We start from the raw sequence: 27,479 nt of genomic DNA, 5'->3' as shown, positions 1-27,479 counted from the left end.
AACTTCCAGGGTGGATTTTGGACTCTTCCATCAGTCCCACTGACCTGTTCCTCTGATGTTGTCCCATTTTCTCCCTCAGCTGCTTCCCTGAGATCCCAGCTCCCACCAGCTACACACACCCCCAGCCCTCCAGCTCTGCCAGCATCCCTGCACCTCCTGCCAGCTCCATCAGCAGCGTGAGCAATCCCTCTCCCAGCACTCCCCTCCACCTCCCTCCTGCCAGCAGCCAGCTCCCCATCCGGCATGGTCCTCTCCTGGCCAATCCCTATGGAGCTCACCTCAACTGCAACAACAACAATGGCATGGTGGTGCCCAAGGGCTTCCTGGGTGGCCACTGCCTGAACAATGTGGTCCCTCCAATCAAATCAGAGCCCAAGGCCTCCTATGCACCTGGGTAAGCGGGAATGGGATGGTGGGATAAGGGTGGGTGCTGGGATGGAGGTTCCTCCAGGCTGGTGGCACCTGGAGGGTCCCACAGAGCAGTGACAGTGGCGGTGTCACTCTGTGGTAAGTCCTTGGTTTTGGACAAGTGGAGATCCTGAAGCTTCCCAGAAGGTTTTTTGGGAACATCCCCTATGCCATCGTAGAGTACTGGATACCTCTGCTGGACATCTACAGGTGGGAGAACGTTGGAGCAGTTTTTAAGGAGGAAGAGACACAGAATAAACTGGAACGAGACAAAATTCCGTCTCTGGGATGGAATTCAGTCTCTGGGATGTTCCCATGACTACCCCAGAGTGTCCCAGTTCACTGCACTGGGCAGGGAGATGTTCTTCTCATGGCCTGATGTTGTAGATGTTCCTCTCCAGAGAAGGAAAGGATGGATCTGAGCTGGATGTGTCCTTTTCAACAAGCTCTGAGGAAGAGGAAAGGCGGGTTTTAGGATTGCTGATGAACCCAACTGGAGAGTTATTCCAGAGAGGAGAAAGGATGTGGTTCCTGCTCTCTGGGATGGAAGGAGGAGAACACTAACATCCCAAGGTGCTGTGCTGTGCTCCAGCCTGGATCTTGAGGTGGTGTTTGTCCTGGACAGCCTTCTCCATGGGATTATGGATGCAAGGACAGTGAGGCCAGGATGGCTCCAGGACTGGCTCTTCTCCCTCTGCCTTGTGCCCTCTAGTGTTGCCAGCAAGCACAACGTGGGGATTCCCAAAATTGGGAACACTCAGCCAATGACTTTCACCCTTTGAATGAACTTGGAAAGACATCCCAGAAAGCTGAGAAAATCTGCCTTTCTTTTATTCCCAGACCAGGGAGTTTTCCCTTGCAGTGATCCCAGAAGGATACCTGGAGCTTAGGGGGAATCAAAAGCATGAAGTGATGCCTTGCTATGTCCTTTCCTTCTGGATGCATCTGGAATTCTGCAGGATGTCATGGCTGAGGATTACACCTTGCTGTCAGAGATGGAGACCTCGTTTGGATGTAGCTGAGCTGGATCAGCTTTGATGGCAGCATTCCCTCAGCATTCCAGAATGGCTCTTCTCCCTTGTGCCAGGCTTTTTCCAGTGGAGAATCATGGAATATCCTGGAAAGGACACACAAGGATAATGGAATCCACTTCCTGGCCCAAGCATCCCATCGTGTGCTCAGGGGCAATGTGGTGGATACCAAACCCTTCCCTTGGACTGGGCACATCCATGCTGCCTCCCTTTGGGAATTCTGCAGTGTCCACCTTTTCCAGCCTCCTGGATTCCTTGAATTGTGCTCTTCCCTTTTGTTACTGGCCAAAACTTGGCTTGCTGGTACATAAATCCTGATAAATCCATAGGAAATACAGTATGAACTCAGATCCTGCATGGCAAGGAGCCTGGAAGTAAGGCTGGGAATAGATGCTCCAGCCAGGCATAGGAAGGGAATGATGGAAAGGTGCTCCAAGGTGGAGGATGAAGGAAGTATGGCAAGGTTTTTTTTGGGATCACCTCATTCCCCTCCAGCCCCTGCTGTGTGCTACTTCTCATGGAGAATCCAATTAATGGTCCTTGGGTTTCTCTGCTCCAGGGAGATCCTGTATCCTGCTTCCCAGCTGGAATTGTGGGTGCTGTCAGGAGCAGAGTTGGGGCAGTGTGTCCCGTGCTTTTCCTCCCTGATTCATTTGCTTTTTGGTTGGCTTTCATCCGAGGAGCACTGGGATTTGTCTGGGATTATTTCACATCCATAAAGCTGATGGTGTAGGATGGGTGAATGGAAAAGAATTCCTGTAGAAAATGGGAATGTGTCATGGTCTCCCTGCCCATCCCTGCTGTGCCACCACACAGGACCCCATCCTGCCATCCTGAGCCACGGATGTGCTGGAAAAGGCAGCTGGGAGCTCCCACTTTTTTTTTTTTTTTGATTGTGTTTCATAGTCAGGGCCAAATCCTGCTCCTGGTGATGTTGGAATATATCCAGGGGGATACAGCAGGAGCTGTGGTGCTGCTCAGATAAAATCCATCCCATGGGCTTTCCAGATCCCCCAGAGCCTCTCATTTCATAGAATCATGGAATTGTTTGGATGGGAAGGGACTGTAAAGCCCATCCAGTCCCAGCACTTGCCAAGGATAGTGACACCTTCCACTATCCCAAGTTGCTCCAAGCCTTTTCCAGCCTGGCCTGGAACAGCTTCCCAGGATTCCACTTGAGCACTGACATTTCCATGGGAAGCTCAGCTTTCCCTGGGAAGCAGATACATCTCTGTTTGGCTTCTTTTCCCTGGAATTCTCACTGTCAGCTCAACAAAACATCTCTATTCCCGAGCTCCAGTGGAAACAGTGACAGTGATGGCCATCCCAGCTGGACACACTCAGGGTGTCCAGGATCTGCTGCAGGTGCCTCTGGCATTCCCTGCCAGATCCTGGAGGGTGCTTGCACTCACCTGGACCTCTTGGTTGTGCTGGAAAGTGGATTAAAATGACTTTCCCTTCTCTTTTCCCATTGCTCCGCAGCACTTTGCCAGACTCTCCCCCGGATTCCGGATCGGAAGCCTACTCCCCTCAGCAGGTGAACGGTAAGTGCTTCAAAAAGGGAGAAGGGGGGGGGTAAAAAGAAACCTAATCCAAACCCCAAATCCAGCATCCACCCCCTCTTTATTCCGTGGAAGTGGTTGGCTCTGCAATCTTTATCAGCCAGGAGAAAACAGGCGGCTGCAGTACGTGGGGAGATTATCAGTTAGTAAATATCCCTCGGCTTTCGCCCATTGTTCCGCTCCCGGCTTTGGGAAAGGGGAGAGGGACCGGCACAGAAGGAGAGCTGGGAATCCACGGACGCTGAATCCGTGGTGGGAATGAGAATCCACGGACGCTGAATCCGTGGTGGGAGTTGTGGGTGCAGGGAGATCGTGGTGGGGTGGGATGTGGAGCCCGGCATCCCCCCTGTCCTGCCCTCTGCCTCGGGAACACGGAGCGGGAGCGCGTCCCTGACATGGAACCTGCCTCTGGGAAGCAGCCATGAACCCGCCATTCTGCAGTAAGTTCCTTCCCAGCCTTTCCCTCCCCTCCAGATGATCCCAAGGATTTTCTGCTCCCACTGGAATGGCATAGGGAGCTGGACACCCTCCAGGGTCGCTGCAAGGTACTCCTGCCTTCCCCCAGGAAAGCCACCGAGGGTTGTTTGGTCCCTCTGGTGACCTTCAGTGTTCTTCCATGGAAAAACTCCTTGGGAAGGAAGGAGGGAAGGTTGTGCTGGTCTCCCTTCCCCCTCGGCAGGAGCACCCTCTTCCCCAGGCTCCAGCCCAGTCCCCACCGGAGCAGTGCCTGCTCTTTTTTTTTTTTTTTTTTTTTTGATGGAAGAGGTCAAGAGTTCTGTTTATCTTGCTAAAAAAAATCCCTGGAATTCCTCCTGGCCCTTCCTTAAATATAACAAAGAGGCCGGGTTGTTCACCATGGGGAGAGCAGCTTTGGAGTGCTCAGAGCTCAGTTGGGAAGGAGAGGAGGCTCAGGAGGGCACCCACAAAGCTGGGATGACATTCCTGGACATGATTTTTCCTGGATTTGGGAATGCCTTGGGCAAGCACATCGCTTGCCTATCTGTCCTTGGCTGGGCTGTCCCTGAGGCAGCTCCCAAAGGAGCTGGGATTGAGCCTGGAGGGAGGAATCAGTTCCATGTGCATGGAAAAGGCACTGAGAGGTCCCAGCGGGAAGCAGAAAACCTTGGAAAGGAGCAGGATGGGTGGAAGCAGCCCTGCCCTGGCTGCCTTCAGCAGGAGGACCCAGCACAAACACATTCCAGTTTTCCAGACCTTCTGACGGGAGGAGTTTTCCCATTCCTGGTCAAGCGCTTTGGCCTCGTTACTCAGCCCCTGCCTGGGTGTTCTGAGGCCAAAGTCCATCCAGCTCAGCCTGGAAAGATCCAACAGATCCTTCCCTGCCGGCCCTCTCCATGTTCCCTGAGGCTGTGCCTGCCTTGGTTGCCAGTCCCTGGATGCGTTTTCCAGCCGGTTTTCCACACTGGAGAATGAAGAAGCTTTGTCTTGTACTTAAAACAAAGTCTCTGTCTCTTCCTCCCCTGTGGTGTCCTCACATCCCAGGAGTCAGTCCCTCATTCCTGCTGGGATTGCAGTGTCCTGTGGGGACACCTGAAGGCACAGGTTGATGCAAATATCAGGGAAAGGCTGGGAAAACAGATGGGCTTTGTTTTGAAGAAAAAGGAGGCTGGAGGCTGGAGAGGGACTTTGGATGAGGGGGGATGGCTTCCCACTGCCAGAGGGACATTGGGAAGGAATTCTTCCCTATGGGAGTGCTGAGGCCCTGGGATGGATTTCCCAGAGAAGCTGTGGCTGCCCCATTCCTGGAAGTGTTCAAAGCCGGGTTGGACAGGAGCAACCTGGGATAGTGGAAGGTGTCCCTGCCCATGGAAGGGAGTGGATCTGGAATGCTGAGGTGATGAGGAGCAGGGCAGGAAGGGACATGGATTTGCATATCCCTCCACACCCCAAGCATTTCTGTTGGTACTGGTGTAGTCAAATCCACTCTAATTATGGAATGGCTTTAGTATCCCATTCCAAATAGAGGAGGAGAAAGGTGGAATCACATTTGAATGTCCCTTTTTATTTATTTAAATTCAGGGATCAAAGTCTCCTCCCGGTTTCAGTTAAAATGTTTAAAGTGCCCCCTCAGAAATCCTCCCTGGAAGTGCTGGGGGTGTTCAGGTAATTCCATTGACTCTTCTCCCTTACTGTCCCATGGAAGGATAGAATTTTGGGATGGTTGGAAAAGGACCTTAATTCCAGCCGCTGTCATGGGCAGGGACGCTTTCCCTAGCCAGGTTGTTCCAAGCCTCATCCAGCTGAGAATCCAAGATAACTGAGTCAGTGCTGGACCTGGGATCAGAACACTCCTAACTTTTCCTCTTTCTCCCTTTCCAGATCCTCACCTCCTCCGGACCATGACTCCCGAAAATATGTGTCACATGACTCCCCCTTCCCGCCTGGAGCACCCTCCTCCTCCTCCACCACCTCCTCCTCCACCCCCTCACCTCCAGGGTCCCCCTCCACCACCCCCACCACCCCCTCACCCCCTCCAGCCCCAGCACAATTCCCACTTTCCCGGCCTGCAGCGGGAAATGTTCCTGAAAGCCGAGCCCCTGATGCCTCCGTACGGCGTTGGGCCGGGAATGGCGCCCGCCGAGCTCCACCATGCCCAGCAATCCCAGATGCTGCACCAGCTCCTCCAGCAGCACGGAGCAGAGTAAGGCTGGGAATCGTTTGGGAATGCCTGAAGTGTGGGGTTCAATGGTGGGAACAAACCAGGGGAAATCTGTGGAAGGTTCCCTGCCCGTGGCAGGGGGCTGGAACCAGATGAGCTTTAAGGTCTCTTCCAACTCAGACCATTCCAGGATTGTGTGGAATTAAAGATGTGGCTCAGCACATGGGTGACCCAGACTGGGCAGTGTGGGACAGCGCTGTGGGAATGTTGTTTTCCATGTGAAATCCTGCTTGTCCTTGTGGGATTGTCACCCCCTGACTCTCCATTCCCTGCGGTGTCCACAGCCTCCCGGTGCATCCTGCCAAGAAGAGGAAACACTCCGAGTCCCCCCCCAACACCCTCAATGCCCAGATGCTCAATGGGCTGATCAAGCAGGAGCCAGGAATGGGATCCGTGCCCCTCAATCCCGATCGTGTCCAGACGCCTCCCTGGCACCAGCCGGGTGCACTCTCACCAGGTACCCCCGCTATTCCTGAATTCCAACCCCATTCCCACCGCACCAGGGAGGAGGGAAGATGGTTGCCAACCTGTGGGATTCACCCCTGGCCTGGATCTGGTGCTGCCCTGGAAGTTCCAGTCATTTCCTTGGGCTCCCACCCCTCTGGATACTCAGTCCAGTGAGTGAAATCAGGATTTAATCAATTTTAACATTCTCCACAGGTCTAATTCAGGATAACGACAGCCTGAATGGTTCCTACCTGGATCCCAACTTCCAGTCCATCAAGTGGCAGCCACACCAGCAGAACAAGTGGGCAACTCTGTATGATGCCAACTACAAGGAGCTGTGAGTAATTCCTTCACTGCTGGAAAAAGTGGGATTCACATTCCTCGTGCAAGTGGCAAGCGGCTGGGGTTGGGAGCATCCCACTCAAAATATGGGATAAGGATCTCCCTGGGCTGGGCTTTGTGGTGGAGGTAATGCTCCCCACTGCCCCTTTCCTACTGGGAACATTACTCTTCCACGCTTTTTATGGATAATTAAGAAATAGCAGAAGGCGTTTCAGCAGCTTTGGTGACAATTCCACAGCCACTCAAACCTTACTCACCGTGGCAAATCCAGCCTTGTCCTGAGGAAAGTTTGGGACCAGCAGCGCCTTTTCTCTCTCCCTAGATTTACCAGAATTCTGGATTTTAAATTTAGGATTGAGAATTCCTAGTGTGGGTGGCTGGAGGTTATCCATAGCCACTTCAGAACAGCTTGAGCAGCATGGAAAGGAGCTGGAGGAGGAGGAGGAATGGGAGTGGTTGTGGGGGCAGAGGAGGAAGGAAAGAGAGGGAAGGGATTTAGGAAATCTAGGAAGTGGTGGACAGGCCAGAAAGGAAGGCTGGGATGACCAAGACAGGGAAGAGAGAAATGGGAAGGTGGAGACAGCACACTGGGAAGGAGGAGTGCTCAGGAGGAAACCACTCTGGATCCTCCCTGCATTCCTGGGAGGTGACAGAGAGCTGGCAAGCTCCTGGGATGGCTCCCAGGAACCTCCCAAGGACCCTCTGTTCCCTCTCAATTCCCTCCCTCCTCTTTCCACACTGCCAGCTGGGGTCCTGTGGGGGACACAGAGCAGGGAATGCTCCAGTGCCTGTGGATAACCCAGGACTGTGATCACACTTTGCCTGGGAGTGGGAGCCAAGGGCTCTAAGGGTGGGGGCAGAGTCCCAGCTTTCCCACACAAACCTGCTCATCCAGTCTTTATCCCATCTTTCATGGTGACGCCAGGGCAGGGAATTCTCCGTTGGAGCTGGTTGCCTCTTTTGGACTCTGTGGCTGTTTTCCCACCCCACAGCAGGAGAGGGATAATTTGGGAAGACAATTCCTTCTGTCTTACTAAGCCATTTCCATCAAAGAGTATCAGCAGCTCCAAAGCCATCCTGCACCTTTCCCTGCTCTCCACCAGTTTACTCCCTCTGGATGGTGGGAATGGGAAAGATGAGCATCTCCCATGGATCCTGCCCCCAAATCCCTCTTCCATGTGCAGGAATTCCACTGCCACCTCCTGTCACCTCTGTCTGGACATGTCACCTCTTATCCTTTGGTTTTCCAGCCTCCCTTTTCCTTCTCGCTGCTTCCTGCTCTGGGAAAATGATTTTCCATCCCAAACACATCACAGCTTGTACCTGGCCATTTCCAGGCATTTCTATCCCAGCTCCAGGGGTTTTTCATACACCCTGGTGTCCCCAGGTGCACTGGCAGAGACAAACTCCATGATATTTTCTGCTGCATGTGGAGGAGTTGCTGGAGAGCACCTACAACACCAGCCCTGCTCTTTGGATCTTGGGATCACTTCCCTAATTCCTGCTTTCAGGATTTAGGGTAAAAGCCAGAGCAAACCCACTCCTGAGGCATTGAGGTCGTCATGCTGTTGTGTAAGGAATAAATTCCATTGAGGTGACTCCATAGAGATTTGAGGAAGCCACGTGGGCATTGTTGTGGTGCTGGATTTGAGTGGAATTAAGGGTTAAAGGCTGATTAATTAATTTTTAGCTCCATATTACCTCAGGGGACTCTTCCTGCTCTTGTTCAAGCTGGATCTACATCTCTTTTGAAATGGAATATCCTTTCATTCTCTGGTGCAGTACTTTCCTGGGATAATCTATGAGAAACACCAAAAAAAAAAATCCATCTTTCCTTGCTCCTATGATGGCATTTTTTAGGTCGGTTAATTCAAATTTGGCAGGTGGGAATTGTCTCCTTCCTTTCTGCTTTTGGGTGTCCACAGCATCCACATCCAGATCCATAATTTTTCCCAGTCTGGTTTCTGCTGGAAGCTGTCCCCAGTCTCGATGTGCTGTTTGAGTTCCCTGTGATCCAGGTGCCCAAAACCTTTTCACAGCCTCAGGAATGTGAATCATCTGAATTATCTGATTTTTCCTACTCTTGATCCTAAGAAAAGAGTCCAGAAAGGAGGTGAAGGAGGGAGAGCATGGGAAGCTGTCCAGGTTCTTACCAGATTCTTGGGAGCGATTGCAGGGCAAAAAATACAATTAATGCTATTCCATGTTTTCCTCCCTTTGCACACAAAAAATGATGTTCCATAAGGGGATGGGATAGGGATTAGATTCCCATGTCTCAGCTTTTGCCAAGGAATCTGTGTTGTTGAAGGAGACAGAAATCCTTGGATTAATTTTATGGATAGCATACAATGTTTTTGGCCTTTTGCTCTGATTTTGTGGTTTTAGACTCAGTGAACTTTTCCAGGGATGAGCTGGTTTCCAGCAGCGGAGCCAAAGAGGCCTGGAACCGGGCAATTCCCTAATTTACTCCTGGGAGAAGGAGCCATTCATCTCCCTGACAGTGGGCTCTGATAAATTCCAGCTCCCTCCTCCTTCTCCCAGCTTGAGGGAAGGCAGCTGGGAATAGTGCAGCCTTTCATGGAAACACCTCCATGCTGAGGCCAGAGCCTTGGATCTGGGAAACTGGGAAGGTGCTTTCCTCATCCAGCAAACTGGTGCTCTCTGGGGTTTTGGGGTTGCACTCCTTGGCTGGGAGAAGCGTCTGGAGAAACAGCTCCAAACTTGGCCATGCTGCACATCCTGGATCTCCCCAAGGAAATGGGGACCAGTGGGATGTGGTCCAGACCTGCTGGAAGTGTTTTGGGAGATGTGATACAGGGTGCTGGTGATGGATCATGGCTGTGTCCTGGGAAGCTGAAGGGAATACATGGTGTGGACACACAGGTGGGATTGTGTGGAGAGATGACAGTGTCCTGCTGCCCAGCTGGAGTTTGTGTCCTGGAAGCAAAAGAAATCAGGGAATGCATGGAATTAGGGAATGTTTTTGGATTAGGGATCTCCCAATAGTGTGTCTTAGGAATGGTTTAGATATGGGGAAACCTGGAAGGAAGGAATGGGGGAACATGAGCATCCCTCTGCTCTCCTGCTCTTGGCCAAATCCCAATACAATTCCCAGTGGGGAGTTTGTAACCCCTCACCCTCGCTGGGATTGGGAAAAACCTCCTCTGATCCTGCCCTTCTGTCCTGCTTTAATCCACCCCTGCAGTGGGGATGTTCAGGATCAAATAATCCATTTGACCCCAGACCTTTTATTCCTGACACTGCTCTTTGGATCCTGCACTCTCCCTGGAAAAGCCAGCATGGAAAACAACTTCTTCCCTCTGATCAATCCCAGTGCAGAGATAGCCATTGGGAAAATGGGAAAATCAGTGATAAGGAGCCTCTGAAAGGGGATTGTGAAAGACCTGGAATTTCCAGAAGGCAGAGGAAGGGGAGCCTGCCTGTCTCCCCTCTGTCAGCACACATTTAGCAGCCATCAGTTTTCCCATTTGGGAAGTATCCATGGCGTGGAAATTCAGACAGACCCTCCCTCTCCTTGGCTTTGCCAGTTAAAAAACACTGGGAAGAGTGGTGAACACTCGGGAGCCATAAAAACAGCCAGGGATGGCTTTACTTGAATCCCCTTGGGATGAGGGATCAGCTTCTGCTGCCTGTCCCAGTCCTGAATATCCAGATGGAGAATCCAGGGCTGAGGCTGGGAGGAGGTTGAGGAATTCCTCTCGTGCCTCTGGGCTAAGGTAGTGCTCTGCTCCCACCGCCTGGTTTGTGTCTGGAGCAGGGCACAGCATTCCCAACTCCCTGGGGCGTAAGGAGCGAGTAGTTCCTCGTGGCCATCCCAGAATTACTCATGGCAACCTGGAATCACCCCCAGCTCTCATCCACATTAACTCTTCAGGTGATTACAGAGGGAGAATGGTTTTATTCCAAAAAAAAAAAAAAAAAAAAAGGAGGGATACCAGTGAAGAATCCCTATCTCCTGCTTCCCAGAGTCTCCTGAGTTCTGCCACATTCCTCACTGTCCGCCTGTTCCCCTCCCAGTCTTTCTGGAGGTGGAAGTCAGAAGTGGTTTGGTTTTGTGGGAAAAGTACTCCGTAATTTTTAAGCCTGAGATCCAAGGCTGGGCTGAGCTCCCCTTTTACTTTGTTCCTTAATTAAAAACAATGGGATTTGGGTGTTCTGTGGGATGAGAGGCAGCTCCTTCCCCCCTTCCGAGGGCCCAGCAGCCCAGGACTGGGCTTTATGGATGGTGAGCAAAACAGACTCGCTGCAAAGGCCACATATTTCCCTGATTCCCATGGAAACCAGCCCATTAAGGAGATGTAGATTAAACCTTTCCAGCTGGTGTGTGTTCATGGAGCAGCCAGGACCCCTCCTCCTCCAGACCTGTCCGCTGGGAGCTGGAAGCTTTTCCACAGCAGCCGGAGCAGGTGGTTGTGATTTCAGCAGGAATTTGGGATACAGGGGTGCAGCCTGGTAAGAGGTGACACTGGGAATGCCACAAGGTGTGGGTCAGTCTGAGCTGCTTCTCCCAGTGAGCCACGTTAAAGGGATGCTCCAGGCTTGGGATCTCCATACTCATTCCCAGCTGAATGGGAAGAGCCGTAGAATGATGTGGGTCAGAAGGGACCTTATGGATCATCCAGTGATGATCCAGCAGCAGGGACACCTTCCACTAGCCCAGATTGCTCCAAGCCCCTCCAGCCTGGCACAAAACACTTCCAGGGATGGGATATCCACAGTTTCTGTGGGGAATTCCTGGTCTCACCTGCTCCCTCTTCCCAGCCCGATGCTCACGTACCGCGTGGATGCCGACAAGGGCTTCAACTTCTCCGTGGGAGACGACGCCTTCGTGTGCCAGAAGAAGAACCACTTCCAGGTCACTGTGTACATTGGAATGCTCGGTGATCCCAAGTACGTGAAGACCCCCGAGGGCCTGAAACCCTTGGAATGCTTCTACCTGAAGCTGCATGGAGTGAAGGTAATGGAGCTGAGGGACCGTGGTGAATCCAGCTGGGAAAAGAGGGTGGCTGGGAACAGGTAACACCAGCTCTTCGTGTAGTAGAGGAATGTGTGGAATCACGCAATCGTGGAATTGGTTAGGTTGGAAAAGCCCTCTAGGATCACGGAGTCCAGCTCTTCCCCCACCACTAATCCATGTCCCCAAGAGCCACATCCACACAGCTTTTAAATCCCTCTAGGAATGATGGCTCTGCATTCAACAATAACTCAACACTGCCCTGGGCAGCCTGTTTCAATGTCTCACCACCCTTTCCGTGAAGGAATTTTCCCTAATATCCAATCTAAACATCCCCTGAGGCCACAGAAATACAAGTCCTAGGATGGGCTCAGTCTGGCTGTCTTCAGGGTTGCTTCCCACTCACCTTTGACTCTGGAGGGATAAAAGCACTTAGGGAAGATCCTTCTACCCTCAACTTTCTTAACACTTGGACAATGCCCACACTCAGGCTGGGTGTTCAGAGTTGGATCTACCCAGGCATGGAAGTGTGGGCAGAGAGCTGGGAAGGAGGAGGTGGGATGGGGAAGGTCTCCGTGCTCTTTGCCACATTCCCAAATCCTTCTGTCCAGCTCGAGGCCCTGAACCAGTCCATCAACATCGAGCAGTCGCAGTCGGACCGCAGCAAACGGCCCTTCAACCCCGTCACGTGAGTATGTCCATGGGATCCTATGTGTCCAGGGAATAAGCAACAGCAGGAGAACGTGGGGAGATGGTGCAGTTGGAGGTCTCCCACTCCACTGTGTGGGTGTCAGACTCTCCAGTTTTCTCCTCTTTTCCTCTCCCTGCACTCCCAGCCCTGCTCTGTGCCCGGTTCATGCCATGGTGGAGCAGGCCAGGAGATGGTCATTCCCAAAAAAGCCCTCCTCTCCAGGTTGTGGCTCCAGCCTCTCCATACCTGGTTCCTCAGGGCATGAAGAATGTGTTGCAGGTCCCAAGATTGGACCAGTGTCCAGCTGGGAATGAGGGAAGACTGTTGTTGGGTTCAAGGCCTCCAGGTGCAGGAAAACTGTGTACTTCCCACCTAAGGAAGGAAGAGATAGGAGAAAAGTGTAAAAGATAGGCACCATTCCCAGATAGGCACCTGCTTCACTCATTCCTTTGTTTTCCTTTCCTTCCAGGGTGAACCTGCCCCCGGAGCAGGTCACCAAGGTCACCGTGGGGCGGCTGCACTTCAGCGAGACCACGGCCAACAACATGAGGAAAAAAGGCAAACCCAACCCAGACCAGAGGTGAGGGAGGACACAGGGGCCTCCTCCAGAACATCCTGTGGATCTGCCTGTCCCTGGGTTGGGCAGAGTGGCTGGAGTGGGATGTGGGAATAGGGCCTGAGTTGCAGACACCAAAAGAGTGTCCCTGCTCTGGGAGGGGTTGGGGACACCCAGCACAAGGAGAGGGAGCCCACCGTGGTGCCCAGTGCTCCAGAGGGGATGGAGATGGCTCTTCCCAGCACAGGATGTGTCCCTGAGCTGTGTCCCTCTGCAGGTACTTCATGCTGGTGGTGGCCCTGCAGGCACATGCCCAGAACCAGAACTACACGCTGGCAGCCCACATCTCCGAGCGGATCATTGTCCGGGTAAATCCCTGTCCTCTCCCTCTGCCCCCTTTGCTGCACCATCCTGGGCTGTTTCCCACATTCCACATTCAGAAAAGGTGTGGATGTGGCACCTGAGGTCGTGGTTTAGTGGTGAATGTGGTGGTGGTGGTGGTGCTGGGTTGGCTTTGATGTTCTTAGAGGTCTTTTCCAAACTTGATTTCCCACCTTTCCCACCTCCTCCAGGCTTTCCCTGCCTTGTCTGTAGCTTTCCCTGTCCACACTTGGGTTCTGGCTTCAGATTTTCCATACCTGGTTCAAGAACCTGTAAGGATAAGGAAGGAATCCCATTCTCCAAATGGGATCAGTGTCCAGTAGATTTGTTGGGAATGAGGGAAGAGTGTTGTTGGAACTCTGCAGCAGGAACAAGAAGATTCAGGAAAACTGGGCACTTTCCCAGAATATCAGCTTTTCATGTCCTAAGGCAGAGGAGTGGGAAAAGAAAGGCACCATTCCCAGGGTTTTGCTGGAGCACTCAGCTCCAAAACATGAAAGCAAGTAGTAAAACCCAAACAGAGACCTCAGACAAGAAGTCCACGATGGATTAGGCAGCTTCCAGGATGCCCAGTACAGAATTTTAGGGAATTTCAGGCAGCCTGGAATGCTCTGAATGTGGAACCCAAGAGCATCATTCATGTCACTTGGTTTCCTGCTGTCCTGAGTGGGTGGAACACTGATAGCTGGGATGGAGAGGAGAGGAGAGGAGAGGAGAGGAGAGGAGAGGAGAGGAGAGGAGAGGAGAGGAGAGGAGAGGAGAGGAGAGGAGAGGAGAGGAGAGGAGAGGAGAGGAGAGGAGAGGAGAGGAGAGGAGAGGAGAGGAGAGGAGAGGAGAGGAGAGGAGAGGAGAGGAGAGGAGAGGAGAGGAGGCCAACCTTCCCCATCTCTGCCTCCCCCCTCCTCCCTGCCTTTCACTGAGTCCCTGTTTTTCCATTTCTCTGCAGGCTTCCAACCCAGGGCAGTTTGAGAGTGACAGTGACGTGCTCTGGCAGCGGGCACAGCTCCCAGACACCGTGTTCCACCATGGCCGTGTGGGAATCAACACGGACCGCCCGGATGAGGCCCTGGTGGTCCATGGCAATGTGAAGGTCATGGGGTCCCTGATGCACCCTTCAGATGTCCGAGTGAAGGAGGACATCCAGGAGGTGAGAACCTGGAAAACGAGGTGGGCTTGGGGTCACCAAGAGTCGAAGAACTCCAGTGTTTTTTGAGAGTCCCTTCCAACTGGGGATATTCCATGATCCTATGGCTGTAGAGCAGATGGGAAGTGGTTTAGGATTCTTTCTGTCCCAAGCACGGCCAGTCCACCATGTCGTGTCTATTGACTCTTCCAGTGCTAGCCAGAAGTAGCAAACAGTGGAAAACAAGTGGAAAAAGCTCAATATGGCAGGTACCACACTGGGCCTTGCCAGAGCCTGGGTGAGAGGCTTGGCTCTACTCTGAATTCCTCTCAGCTGGATTTGTCTGTCCAGAAAAGCTGGATATAATCATGTCACCTGGTTTTGGGAACTGTCTCTTCCCTGTGGTTCTTCAAGGACACTCAGTCTCCTGATTTCCCTGTCCAAGGATCTTGTCCTGACCTGGACATTAACCCCAGAGTTTGTCCTTGTGGCTGCTCAGAGCAGGGTTCAGGGCTATCTCCCAAAGGAATTCCCATGGGCCATAGGGAGTGGTCCTGTTTAGAGGCAGAGTGGTGAGGATTTCAGAAGCAATATCCCTTTGGGAATTCCATGAGCCTGTTTTATCCCAGGTGGACACCACGGAGCAGCTAAAGCGGATCTCCAGGATGAGGCTGGTGCACTACAACTACAAACCCGAGTTTGCAGCCACAGTGGGCATTGACAGCACCTCTGAGACAGGTACATCCCATGGGAATACACCTGTGAGTCAGGAATGTCCCTCAGGAAGTCCCTGCCTTTCCCAGAGGCTGTACCCAGCTCTGCACCAGGGCAGCCCCCCAGGTTTGGGGTGGGCAAGAGAGGCCTTCTCACCTCCCAAATTAAGGACTCTAATGAAATTCCCTTTTTTAGCGAGTGGGAGAGAAGGTGGCACTTCCCACAGGCAGAAGGTTTCTCCAGGTACATTATGGTGGGGTGATGATCCCTATCCATAGAATTTGGGAATCAGCCTTGTCTGACCATTCTCTGCCCTTCAGGGTCCCCAAGGAGCTCTGCACAGCTTGGAATGAGGAGGGGACAGCCCTGGTGTCACTCCCAGAGTGTCCAGAGGGTGCAGGATCATCCCATCCCACTGTTCCATCTCCACACAGGTGTCATCGCTCAGGAAGTGAAGGAGATCCTCCCAGAAGCTGTCAAAGACACTGGGGATCTGGTCTTTTCCAATGGGAAAACCCTGGAGAACTTCCTGGTGGTGAACAAGGTTGGTGGCAGCCAAGAGGCTGGGAAACCTGGCTTGAGGGAATTGTGGAGCTGGATATGGAAGATGGAAAGTGTGATGCCTGGGAAAGGCCCTCAGATGAGTTTCAGACCTGCCTGGTCTTCAGAAGTCAGGAGCAGCCCTGGGTGGATATTGGACACCAGCAGGGAGGAACCAGCCTGGTGCTGGTGAAATTTGGCAGCATCTCCCTTGGGAAGGGCTCCTTGTTGGCAGCTTCCTGCAGGGAGGCTCCCAGTCCTAATCTCCCCTTCCTAGATAAGATAAGGTGCTTATGTCAGGATAACCTGGAGCACCTGGTTTCCTGACCTTTCCCAAAGTGTGGCAGCATGGTTGCTGCTCTGGGAATCGAGGGGACAGTCTCCCAGGGCACACATGGAGGGCATGGATCATCCAGATCCAGGTGTGCCTCAACCTGCTGGCCTGATTCCCTGGCAGGAGAGGATTTTCATGGAGAACGTGGGAGCCGTGAAGGAGCTGTGCAAGCTGACGGATAACCTGGAGACACGGATTGATGAGCTGGAAAGGTGGAGCCACAAGCTGGCCAAGCTGAAGAGACTGGACAGCATGAAGTCAACTGTGAGCTCTGGAGCCTTCAGGTACCCATAGAGCCACAGGGAATGTCCCCTTTCTTCCCAGGAAGCTCCAAGGGGCAGCTCGGATTGGGAACAGGGAGATGAGGAAGGAGTGGGATGTTGGCTGGTGTCTCTTGGCCTGGAGTAGATTTAAAGAGCTGAGCTTGGGGAGGTTTAGAATTCCCACAGGACCAGCCCAACAACACCCAGGATGAAATGGTCTCCATGTTTCCCTAAAGTCAGTGGCTTTCTCATGGCAAAGAGTTTCCCATACTTCCAAAATTTCCATCCTGACCCTGCTTATGCTGGTTTTGTGGCAAAGCACCAAAAAGGTTTGTGGCTGTCACACCACAAAGAGGTCTTTTGCCTCCCAGAAAATCCCATTTCTGCCTGGGAATGGCTTGGAGAGCTATCCCTGCCCAGCTCAGCCCCATTCCTCCTTTTTCCTTGCAGCCAAACTGGGAGCCAGTTCAGCCGGGCAGGAAGCGTGCCCCACAAAAAGAGACCCCACAAAGTCGCCAGCAAGGTAAGGGATGGATCCCAAAGGAGCAGTGCCAGGAGCAGAGAAGGTTCAGCCTGGAGAAAAGGAGGAACAGGGGGAACCTCACTGTCCACAAATCCCTGGAAGGAGGTTGGAGCTAAGAGATCAGGCTCTCCTCCCTGCCTTATCCAAGAGGAAACGGCCTCAGATTGTTCCAGGGGAGGGCCAGGCTGAATATTAGGGAGAATTTCTTCATGGAAAGGGCTGTCAGGCACTGGAGTGGGCTCCAGTGGTGGAGTCCCCATTGCTGGTGGGTTTTAAAAACCGTGTGGATGTGGCACTTGGGGACATGGATTAGTGGTGGCCTTGGCAGTGCTGGGGGAAGGGTTGGACTCCATGATCCTAGAGGGCTTTTCCAGCCTCAGTTTTCCCATGATCTTCCTTTCCATCTCCTAATGGAGACATTAAATGACTTCTAAACTTGGCGAGTTCAGGATTTTTAGGGAGGCAGGAAGAGAGGTCAGGATGGGCTGGGGGTGATCCATGCAAGGACCAGAGCAGTGAGGGAGCTGAGCTGATCCAGGGGGTCCTGAGCTGATCCAGGATTTTTTCCCTCGCAGTCTCCGTCGGTTGTCCCGGAGCAGGCCTGCATCAGCCAGCGCTTCCTTCAGGGCACCATCATTGCCCTGGTCATCATCATGGCATTCAGGTGAGACCCCACTCCTGGGCTGCTGCATCACCTCTCTCCAGCTCATCTATCCACGGGGTGTGCAGCGAGGGGCTGTGGATTCTTCCAGAGAATCCTGAAATGCTTTGGATTGGAAGAGACCTTAAAGTTTATCTGGTTCCAACCCCTTGCCATGAGCTGGGAACTTCCACTATCCCACTGGCCTCAAACACTTCCAGGGATGGGGCATCCATTTCTCCTGGGCTGGAATCCTGTGGAAGCAGACTGATCCCTGCTCCTCCTCATCCTGCCCTTCTCTCTTTTCCAGCGTGGTGTCCATGTCCACGCTCTACGTGCTGAGCCTGCGCAGCGAGGAGGATCTCGTGGACATCGATGGGTGGGTATTTTGGGAATGGCTGGGAGGGATCAGGTCACCTGGGAGAGGCTGGAGCACAGAAACTGGGATTGATGAGCACAATTCCAGAGCTGCAAACCCTGCCAAGCACAGCCACACATCCCGGTCTGATGGCAGTTGAATTATCTGGAGCAAGAAGCGAGGAGTAGAGAAGGAAAAGGGAATGTCCTGTAAGGATGTGCTGAATGTTCCTTGGATGCCTCCAGCTGGACTAAAACAGCCTCATCCCACTGGTGCAGCAGGGCTGGATCAGCTTTGGGAGCTCGTGTAACCTGATAATGAGTCTCTTTTTCTCCCTCTCTCTTCCCTCTCCCATTTTCCTCTCCTCCTTGCATTTCTCATCCAACCCATTTTCCTTCCACTTTGTCTTCAATTTCCCCGTTTTCGTCTTTTCCTTCCCCTTATCTTCCATATCCTCTTTCATTCCCTGTCTTCCTGGTCATCTTCCCACTTTCCTGTTCTCCCTGCACTGTCCTGTAGCTACTTTGCTGTACCCACTGCCTGTCTCCTGGCCCTCTTTCGGCACGGGGGTCCCGGAATTCCGGTCGCTCTGTGTCCACGGTATGTGCCTGTTTCATTATTTCATTATTGAATTCCTCTTTTTTTTTCCTGCACCATGAAAGACCAAGAAACTAAAAACAGAGAAAAGGATGCGAGACTTCCAGTGGGATTCCAGGAGGAAGGGTTATGGATCTTGTCAGGGAAGGGAAATTAGGAGTAGGAGATGGAAAAATCAGTTGATCAAAGGATAAATGAAGAAATTGCATCCTGCAGGGAGAGCGGGAACAAGATAAAGCTGTGTAAGGAAAAGGGATGAGGCAGTGGAGGAACATGAGGGATAGGGATTGGATTTAGACTGGGATGAAAGTGAAGCTCCAGAGGCTTGTGCCCACATTCCCTTTGGGAGACTGGCATTGAGTCTCTTCACTTGGAAAAGAAATCCCTGTAATTAGACAAATATTGGAGATGACAAAGTGTTTTTTTAAATTCCTCTAAATGAGTGAAGCTCCGTTAATCCCACAGAAACCTGGAGCAATGGTCAGGGACAGGTAAGACATGGACACAGGTGTCCAGGAGTGCTCCTTGTTCTGCAGACCTGGGAGAAAGATTCCCTCCATTTCCCATCTCCCTTATCCTCAGATGGTGCCTGTGGTGTCCTCAGCTCAGGTCTTGGATAGCTGCAGTGAAACACCTGGAATTCCATGGGATGAATTTGGGGGAGGGGGGAGATTGTGTGTTTTTCTAAGGAACAAGGTGAGGAACAGTTCTGTCTTCAGGGGATAAGGAGCATTCCTTAGGGAATGGTGAGAGCTTGCAGCCTTTTGATTCCCAAGCACCTGAATTCACCCAGGATATTCCTGATGGGAGCCACATCTGCCATGTACACCCTGTTCCAGCATATTCCAGGAGGGTTGCTGGTGTCCTCTGAACCAGCTGGGACTTTTCCCTGCCAGACATGGAACTGCCACACGATTCCCTGTGGAATTTCTGAGCTCTCCTTGCTGTCTTCACGGTTCTTGTGCCCTTCTCCTGCCTTTCCCAGATCACTCTGTTCTCCTCCACATCTCCACTTACTCCATGTTCCTCTTCCCATCCTCCTGCTGCAGCCACTTTTCTCCCCTCCTACAAGTGACCCTATTATCCACATCCAGGAGGTTTCCAGCATCTTTTCCTGCATTCCAGGTCAAGCCAGAACATTGACAAGACACAGACAGTGCGATCCACAGCTGCATCCAAGGGAGCCAGCAGCAGGAGCCCCCCAGAGCACGGTGGGTGATGGATTGGGATGGCTCTGGTTTCATGGGAGGGCTGCAGGACACCGGGTTCCATCCCTTGACTTATTCCCTGTGTCCCTGCAGTCCTGGATGAGGGGCATGGAGTAGCCCTTGGCATTCCTGGTGGTGGTGTGCTGGCCTGTTTCAGCCCTCCCTGTTTTTCCACGTGCTGCTCTGCTGCTCCCACTGACATCTCATCCGTTGTCCCCTCGGAGACCAGCCCTGCCCATGTCACCAACCGGACAGGTGAGGGCCAGCCCAGGTTCCCACAAATGCTGGGACATCTCCAAGGTTTGTGTCACCTCGTGTCCCTTGCCCTGCTCCTTGTGAGAAGGTCTCCTCCAGGATGAACAATTCCAGCTCCCTCTCCCCTCCAGATGTTTCATCCTTCTCACTCCACTCCTTTGGAAGCTCTCTAATAGCCTATACCCCTTCTATCCTTATCCTTGGATATATCCTTTATAGCCTTCTCTGCCCACATGGTGCAGTTTGGATCCTGTTGCCAGGGGAATGTGGGGGCTGGAAAAGATTTGGAGCTTCCCACGTTGCCAGCAAAAAGTCATGGGAAGCTTCACCAGGCACAGCTCACCTGAGCAGCCCTACCTGGAGGTCTGACCTCATTCCCTCCTCATTCCATCACCAGCTCCATCGGGCACAGAGGGAATGGAAGCACAGAATCCTGGAATGCTTCGGGTCAGAAGGGACCTTAAATCCCATCCAGTTCCACCCCTGCCATGGGCAGGGAACCTTCCATTGTCCCAGGTCACTCCAAGCCCTGTCCAACCTGGCCTGGAACACTTCCAGGGATGGGGCAGCCACAGATTCTGTGGGCAACTTGGGAAGCATCAGGAGGTGACATGGGGACAGGGTGATCCCAGTGCTCCCAGCCTCTCTCTGCCTCTCAGCACAACTTTCTCTCCCGTTTTTCCGCAGACCAAAGCCAGCCCTCCCTCCTGCCGGTGACAAATATCAAAGCCAAATCCAGGGGCATCACCGGGAAATCCACCTCCTACACCAAGTGGCCAAAGACTCCTGACAGGTCTCAGAGCTTCGGCAGCCCCAATGCCAGCCCCTCCTCCCCCTTCTCCCACATCCAGGGCAAATCCAAGTACATCTCCAACCTCTCGCTCTCCCGCAGCAGCTCCCGGCAGCAGCGCAGCCTCCGGCAGCCGGTGAGCGAGCGGCCGCGCACGGAGCAGCCCGGCACGGATGGTACGTGCATCCCATCTTCTTTCCATTCCAGCCTCTGCTTTTGGGATTTTCCAGCCTTTGCTGTTCCTACACATCCTGTTCTCTCCCCAGCAGGGCCGAGCCCGGTGCTGCAATCCGTCCGGATCCTGGAGATCAACCTGGCCATCCATTCCCAGTACTGCGCTGCTGCTGATGCCTGCAGGTGAGCAGGAAGGGCTGGCTGGTGGCACCTTGGTGTCACTTCAGTGGCAGCAGCACTGTGGGAGCAGCAAATAGGAAAATCTGGGAGTTTTTCTAAGATTTTCTTGGGTGTTTCCTGCCATCACTTCATGCTGCTCCATGGGAAGAGGAGCTGGTGCTCCCAGCTTTCCCTCAGGGGTTGTGTTTGATGGTAGGCTTGTCCTTGGGACATTGGGAAGTTCTCCTCTTTGAGTTCTCAGCCTGCCAGGGATTTTGGCTCCTGTCTTGGCCTTCCCACAGCCTGGTGACACCTAATGCTCTCTCTGTGTTCCCAGGACTGGGAATTTCAGCTACCGCATCCCTGTGAACCAGCGGACGGCCGTGAACACCAACCTGACCCTGGAGATGAAGTGAGTGCCCATGGATCACATCCTTTGGGAGCCCCGGGAGTGGCTGATGTGGCCACAGTGTCTCCATGGGAAAGGGACACGTGTTCCTCCTTCCAGGCTCTCATGGTGTCCTCTCTTCCCAGCTCCTCCTCCGCTGTGTCCATCTCCCTCTGTGGCCTTGTGTCCAGTGATCCCTGCCAGGATGCTGTGAGCGGGAACAGCTCGACTGATTCCACAGATGCACAGGTAGGGAGAAGGGGACAGCTCACAAAATACACATGGAATCAAGGAGGTTGGAAAAATCCAACCATTCCCCCAGCACTCCCAAGGCCACCATGTGCCCAAGTGCTACATCCACACGGCTTTTAAATCTCTCCAGGAATGGGGACTCCACTGCTGTCCTGGGCAGCCCTTCCCATGAAGGAATTTTCCCTAATATCCAATTTAAACCTCCTCTGGCAGAGTTTGATGCTGTTTCCTCTCATCCTGTCCTTTGTTCCCTGGGAGCAGAGCCTGATCCCACCTGGCTGCCCTCTCCTGTCAGGGAGTTGTGCAGAGCCAGAAGCTCCTCCCAGAGCCTCCTTTTCTCCAGGCTGAGCCCCCCCAGCTCCCAGAGCCCTTCCTCATCCCACTTGTGTTCTGGGAAACATCCATGGGTTCACTTGACAGCACTGTGGATTTCCTCACAGATCCAGCCTGGAGAACATCTCCCAAGCTCATCCCTGATTTTATCTCCTCTCCTTTCCCCAGGACACCACCCACCGCTGGCCTCTGGTGATGCTGTCTTTCCGGGAGTTCTCCTACCACTTCCGAGTGGCACAGCCGGTGAGTTGCTTGTCCGTGGCCCACAGAAGGAGAGAAATGTGGCATTTATGAAATGTGGGAAATGCAGCTTTAGCACCAAGAGCATCCCACAGTCCTGTGGGTGGTAGGAGGATGATCTGTCCCTGCTCCAGCTCATAATCCAGGCTGAATTCTGCCCTCTCTAAGCTGCTTTTCCCGTTCCCAGGGCCGAGCAGACTGCAGCACTTCCCTGGAGCAGCTGGGACACCTCTTCACTGACTATTACTTCCAGTTCTACTGGCTCTGTGAGTGAGTCCCAGCAGCACCAGTGCCCTCTGCTCAGAGACAGGAGGGGAACTGGTGCCACTGGGAGCCTCCCGAATTCCCTGCTCCGCTGGCCCCCAGCCCCACCTCATCCCCGTGTCCTGCGGCAGCTCTGGAGCTGGAATGGTGATGGCTGGAGACACTGAAGCTCAGCACACACAGGACCTAAAGGCCACCACTAGACCTGTGGTGGCTCCTGGGGGGGACCTCGCACCAATTCCCAGCATCCCACATCCCTCTCCTTCCCTAATGGGGGTGTTTGTGTCCTCCGTCACTTCCCCCTCCCCTTCCAACACTGTATTTGGAAGCATGACACCAGACTGAGCATGGACAGCTCTGCCATGTCGCAGAGGGATGCTCCTTCCATGGACAGGAGCCCCATCCTGGTGCTCCCAGATGTTCCACATCAGTTCTTCACAACACTGGAATTGCTTCAACACTGGAGCCCTTTCCAAGAGCCAAATGCTGGAGTTTGGCCTGGAAAGGATGGCTGTGCCTGGACCTACTGGAAGTCATACACTGGAGTTGCTGTTCCTTCTGCTTGGCCCAGGGCCACTTCCCACAGACTTCCCAGAGACTCCCGGACCTGCCAATGGACACGTTCCTCTAGGAACAACCGGAAAAGGAGCAGCTTCGACATCATCCCCCCCTCTTCTTTGTGCTCTTAAATCCCATATCCATGTGGGACATCCAGGATGGATAAAACCCCCACTCAAGCTGCTGCTGAGGCCATGCCACAGCTGGGGACACTCGTCCTCAAGGCAGGGGGTGACAAATGACCGGGACTTACCCACATCAAGTGTGGTGGGATCCATTTATCTCCACTTGGAAGCGGCGTGTGCGGAGCTGCCTGGTCAGCTCTGGAGCCAATGCCAACCTCTGCCCAGATGTGCAGCACTGGCAAAGCCCTGCAGAGCAAGGCTGAGTCCCTGGGAACACCAGGATCCGTGTCCAGGCAGGATCTCTGCCTCGGGAGAGGGGTGGTGTTCTCCCAAAAGCTGGGATGGCAGCAGCTGCCCTCACAGAGTTGTGCTGGGGGGATTTGGGATATTTTACTGTTACAAGAACTTAACTTGCTAAACTACTGAATTCTTATGGGGTTTAAGCCGTAAAAAAAACCCGGGAATTTCCTTCCGACCCCATTGAACCACGTGTGTCCTATGGGAAAGCCAAGTGGCTCCCTGTGCTTCCTCCTCCCCGTCTACAAAGGAGTTGTCTGCATTCCTGGAGGCTCAGCCACCTCCAGGTTATTCCAAGATGGATTTCCCTGAGGAAACAAGTCAGGGGGGAATGCCACATGCTGATCCTAAAGACACTCTGAAGCTACTCTGGAAAAACAAAGATGGGTTTTATCCAGGTAAAGCGATGGTTCCTGGGCACATCTGCTTTTGTCATCCCCCGTCATCCTCCTCCTGAGCTTATCCCAACAAAGCAGCCCTAAAATTCCTGGTGATGTCACTTGGATTTGGCATCTGCCCCCAAAAACTGTTTGTAGGGAGGTTTCAAGGCCTGGAAACGCTGAGTTATAGTTATTAAAATCCACTGAATGCTGGGAAGCAGGGAATAGTGGGCAAGCAGGGAATTCTGAGCAGCTAAGCAGTTCGAAAACCCTTCCAAAAACTTCCCAAAAGTTTTGGAAGCTTGGTGGGACAACAGGATGCCCCAAGGCTTGGGAATACCTCTGCACAAGCATGGGAGTCTCTGTTTTTCCCTGAAATTGGGAAGGAAACACCTGGATGTAGCTGAGTGCTCTTCCCTCCACCTGCCCTGAGTGGTTTTTCCTCGTTTTAAACTGGGAAGTGACTTCCTTGGCAGGTTTATTGTCCCCTTGGCAATCAGTGGCCCAGGCTGGCACATCCTTCCTCAGGTGAGTGATACCAAGCTGGGATAAAAGCCCCTGGAAGAGGAAACAGGGAATGTTGGGGAGACCAGAACCTGCAATCACTCCCCCGTCAGCCAAGACACCCCAGTACATCCCACCCCACTCCAGAGGGAAGGAATCAATCAGTGGTGGCCCAGGAGGAGTTGGGATCTCTCAGGTGTCCCCAGGATGCTCAGCCATGGGATTTAGGGAGATCCCAAACAAACCAAGTGCCTGAGGGCTTGGAAACATCTGTAGTGCCTTTTTCCGTATGGAACAGCCCCAGGGAGCAGTGTTTTCCCACATATATTCCCAAATGCTGCCTCAGAAATGGTGCCTGGGTGGTTTAACTGGGATGTGGCAATTCCTGGAGTGCCAAAGCCAGCCCTACCCACATGGAGCTGGCAGCAATCCTTGGCATCAGGAGAGGACAGGGATTCAGGATGAAGGTTTGAGTGTCAATAGTACCTTATGTCTTAAAGTGGCACAGGTTGCCCGGAGAAGTTTTGGATGTTCCATCCCTGAAGTGTTCCAGGACAGGTTGGATGGGTTTGGAGCTGCCTGGACTAGTGGAAGATGTCCCTGCCCATGGCAAGAGTGGGACCAAATGGGCTTTAAGGTCCCTTCTCACCCAAACCATTCCAGGATTCCATGATAAAAATCATCCATCGGCCGCTTCCCAGCAAGGCAGCACCGAGCTCCAAAGGGGTTCAGAATTATAAAATGAAGGAGTCATGGAATTGCTTCCAGACCCGTGGAAACAGCTGTCTGCATGGATTTCCCCCCCAAAACACATCTCTGCCCCTTCCCTGTCCCCAATCAGTACCAAGAGAGTTCACAATCAGGCCTTTCCCTGCGTGGGACGGAGGGAATTCCGAGGGAATTCTGAGCCGACCTCTCCAGCTTGGGGAAATCCCTCCCTTATCCAGCGGCAAAGAGACATTCCTGGCAGGAAGGAAGACAAAAGGATGCAGAACGAGGCTGTTTGGGAGTTGTTTCAAAAGCAAATTCCCAACTCTTCTGTCCTACTGTTGGAGCTTAAAGCCTGTAAATAGAGACTATGGCACCACTGGAAGAATTAAGGAAAAAAACCACCACGTAAAGCACTAATTTTGTTGGTTTAAATGTTGCTGCCACAGCTTTAATCACTGTATTTTGCCAGCCAGTTCGTAGAGTTGCATTTGTAGCAGGTTATTATTGATTTCTGGTTTTTATTTGTGGGGAACAAGCGTGGTTTCCCTCTTTTCTTCCTGATTTATATTTATATTTTGCTGAATTTGAGGGCTGAGTCGCCGGATTTTTTTGTTTGTTTGTTTTGTTTTGCTTATTTAGACTTTGTTTTATGCTGGAGGTAAATGTGCCCATATGAATAAAATATATAAATACTGCTTTGTATCCAAGGATGGCTCCTGGTGTTTTCCTCCCATCCTAGGGAGTAACTCAGGTGAATGGCTGTAAAACTGCCCATGGATGGAGGAAATTCCAAGTCTTTAGTCAGTGGAAGTTTGTGGATATGCCCAGTTATGGTTCTTTGGAATGGGGATAAAAAGGAGAAAGAAAGGAAGAAGAAGGGGAAAGAAATTAGGAAGGGAAAATGAAGGAAGGAGAAAAATGAAGAAAATAAGAGAGACAAGAAAGGTTAAATGGACAATGGGAAAAGGAAGGAGAAAGCAGAAGGACAAAGAAAAGGAGGAAGAAAAAAAAAGGAAAAAGGAAGGAAAAAGAAAGGAAAATCTGCCTCTGACCTCTCATTGCTCACATCAGAGGGCAGGCTCAAATCCAGAAAGATCCAAAAGTCCACAGAAGGAAATCTTCCCAAATAGGAAACTTGGGCTTGAATGTGTGATTTGGAAGTGGAATGGTTTGAAAGCTGGGCTAAAATTCCAGTCTGCCTCTTGAAGACACATAAATCGTTTCCTTGTTTCTAGGCCAGGCAGTTAATTCAGGAGTTAATGAAGGGCACATCCAAAACCACAAAATTCCTAGTTAGGGATAAGAACAGGCACAGCATTCCCAAAAAAACGTTGAGGGGATGCGATGGCAAAGAAGGCAGAGGGATTAAAAGCAGATTCAGGATTTATTTTGCAGAGCCACGACACAAGGTGGCACTGGAACACCGGTGAACACACACGGCACAGAAATCTGGGGTAACACCTGGCATATCCCAAAACACCTGGATTTTGTATGAATAAAATGAAGAATTAAGAAATTAATACTTCTTCAGTATGAAGAAAAGGAGGCTCGGGGGGAACCTTTTCACTCTCGACAACTCTGTGACAGGAGAGTGGAGCCAGGTAGGATTGGTCTCTGCTCCCAGGGAAAGGGCAGGACAAGAGGAAACAGCCTCAGGCTGCACCAGGGGAGGTTTAGGTTGGGCTTTAGGAAAAATGCCTTCGTGGAAAGGGTTTTAGAGCACTGGAACAGGCTCCAGAGGTGGAGTCCCCATCCCTGGAGGGATTTAAAAGCTGTGTGGCTGTGGCACTTGGGGACACGGGTTAGTGGTGGCCTTGGCAATGCTGGAGAGTGGATGGACTGGGTGATCCTAGAGGGCTTTTCCAGCCTTAGACTTCCCGTAGTTCTATACAAGCCTTTTGGAAAAGCCAGGTTAAAAAAAAAAAAAGAAAAGAAGAGACAAACCAGCAGTCCCCAGGCTGGTGTGTCACACAGAGCCACTTTTATTCACCTGCGGGTCACTGCCTGTCGCAGACCATACCTATTTTCTCCTTGAAATATAAAAGAAATATAAAAAGAGCTTCCCCGAGTCCCCCATCCGAGGCGTTCAGACGTAGATCCCGACCCAGAGCAGAAGGAAGAGGACGCCGAAGCCCATGAAGAGCGAGGCCACCAGCGAGATCAGCAGCTCCTTGTAGATGTCCCGGGTGTACTTGGTCGATGTCACCTCATAGCTGCCAGGCCGGGAGTTAAGGTGATAACAGAGACACAGCAAGGCCAGGGGCCCCCCACCCGCTCCCCTGAGCCCGGGAATTAGGGCGATAATCCGGGATTGGGAGGTACAGCGAGGAGACGGCACCCCCCGCCCGCTCAGCCGCGGGGATACACGAAGAACCAGGCGGTGAAGAACATGCCGATGGCCAGCAGCACCACGGTGAGGTGCGGGAACACGGCCGGGTTCACCGGGCTCGTGTATCTGCTCATCGCCTCCAGCTCCTGAGGAGACACAGAGGGTGTTCAGCGGGGCTGGGCCGCCTGTGACATCCCCCGGTCCCCCCATGCCAACACTCACCATGTCGCCGGTTCCTGCTGCGACACGTCGGCTCCGCTGCCGCCGCCGCACGTCCGCCCCCTTCGGCCGCCGGAAGTGGAAGTGAGGGCGGGAACGAGGCGTGGCGAGCGCGAGCCGCTTCCCCATTG

At 52.6% G+C, this 27,479-nt stretch overlaps 2 protein-coding genes across 6 annotated transcripts in view; one reads left to right on the top strand and one right to left on the bottom strand.

The window, feature by feature from the left end:
• MYRF (myelin regulatory factor) overlaps window positions 1–25,507 on the top strand; it is a 43,427-nt gene extending 17,920 nt beyond the window's left edge. The window contains exons 3-28 of one of the 5 annotated variants that reach the window (XM_088175519.1): window positions 80–394; window positions 2,922–2,983; window positions 5,339–5,660; window positions 5,963–6,135; window positions 6,339–6,462; window positions 11,250–11,445; window positions 12,054–12,130; window positions 12,603–12,713; window positions 12,967–13,057; window positions 14,017–14,217; window positions 14,823–14,931; window positions 15,342–15,451; window positions 15,905–16,065; window positions 16,495–16,567; window positions 17,143–17,231; window positions 17,518–17,586; window positions 18,085–18,165; window positions 19,288–19,373; window positions 19,464–19,625; window positions 20,313–20,418; window positions 20,521–20,591; window positions 20,682–20,772; window positions 21,086–21,160; window positions 21,283–21,385; window positions 21,890–21,964; window positions 22,149–25,507. In XM_088175519.1, coding sequence (XP_088031645.1) covers window positions 80–394; window positions 2,922–2,983; window positions 5,339–5,660; window positions 5,963–6,135; window positions 6,339–6,462; window positions 11,250–11,445; window positions 12,054–12,130; window positions 12,603–12,713; window positions 12,967–13,057; window positions 14,017–14,217; window positions 14,823–14,931; window positions 15,342–15,451; window positions 15,905–16,065; window positions 16,495–16,567; window positions 17,143–17,231; window positions 17,518–17,586; window positions 18,085–18,165; window positions 19,288–19,373; window positions 19,464–19,625; window positions 20,313–20,418; window positions 20,521–20,591; window positions 20,682–20,772; window positions 21,086–21,160; window positions 21,283–21,385; window positions 21,890–21,964; window positions 22,149–22,235 — 3,220 coding nt within the window. In that variant the 3' untranslated portion in view covers window positions 22,236–25,507. Of the gene's footprint in view, window positions 1–79; window positions 395–2,921; window positions 2,984–5,338; window positions 5,661–5,962; window positions 6,136–6,338; window positions 6,463–11,249; window positions 11,446–12,053; window positions 12,131–12,602; window positions 12,714–12,966; window positions 13,058–14,016; window positions 14,218–14,822; window positions 14,932–15,341; window positions 15,452–15,904; window positions 16,066–16,494; window positions 16,568–17,142; window positions 17,232–17,517; window positions 17,587–18,084; window positions 18,166–19,287; window positions 19,374–19,463; window positions 19,626–20,312; window positions 20,592–20,681; window positions 20,773–21,085; window positions 21,161–21,282; window positions 21,386–21,889; window positions 21,965–22,148 lie in introns of all 5 variants that reach the window. The other 4 variants (XM_088175518.1, XM_088175517.1, XM_088175516.1 and 1 more) reach the window with 4 other exon arrangements.
• A 1,252-nt stretch (window positions 25,508–26,759) lies between these two features.
• TMEM258 (transmembrane protein 258) lies at window positions 26,760–27,477 on the bottom strand. The gene is made up of 3 exons (XM_014878770.2): window positions 27,352–27,477; window positions 27,166–27,275; window positions 26,760–27,013 (listed from the first exon to the last, which is right to left on the bottom strand). The coding sequence occupies exons 1-3, from the start codon at window positions 27,475–27,477 to the stop codon at window positions 26,887–26,889; spliced, it is 363 nt and encodes a 120-aa protein (XP_014734256.2). The 3' UTR covers window positions 26,760–26,886.
• Between the last annotated feature and the right edge of the window lie 2 nt (window positions 27,478–27,479).

Source organism: Sturnus vulgaris, chromosome 18 (assembly GCF_052056855.1).
Source record: "Sturnus vulgaris isolate bStuVul1 chromosome 18, bStuVul1.hap1, whole genome shotgun sequence".
Classification (NCBI taxonomy): Eukaryota; Metazoa; Chordata; class Aves; order Passeriformes; family Sturnidae; genus Sturnus; species Sturnus vulgaris.
This window is presented reverse-complemented; position numbering and strand designations above follow the sequence as displayed.

What these genes read in the sequence shown, in the direction of transcription:
- TMEM258 (XM_014878770.2), bottom strand. Translation starts at nt 27,477, where the DNA reads ATGGGGAAGCGGCTCGCGCTCGCCACGCCTCGTTCCCGCCCTCACTTC. An exon ending in CAGCAGGAACCGGCGACATG is followed by an intron (nt 27,276 to 27,351) that starts GTGAGTGTTGGC and finishes GTGTCTCCTCAG; the next exon opens with GAGCTGGAGGCGATGAGCAG. An exon ending in TTCACCGCCTGGTTCTTCGT is followed by an intron (nt 27,014 to 27,165) that starts GTATCCCCGCGG and finishes CCGGCCTGGCAG; the next exon opens with CTATGAGGTGACATCGACCA.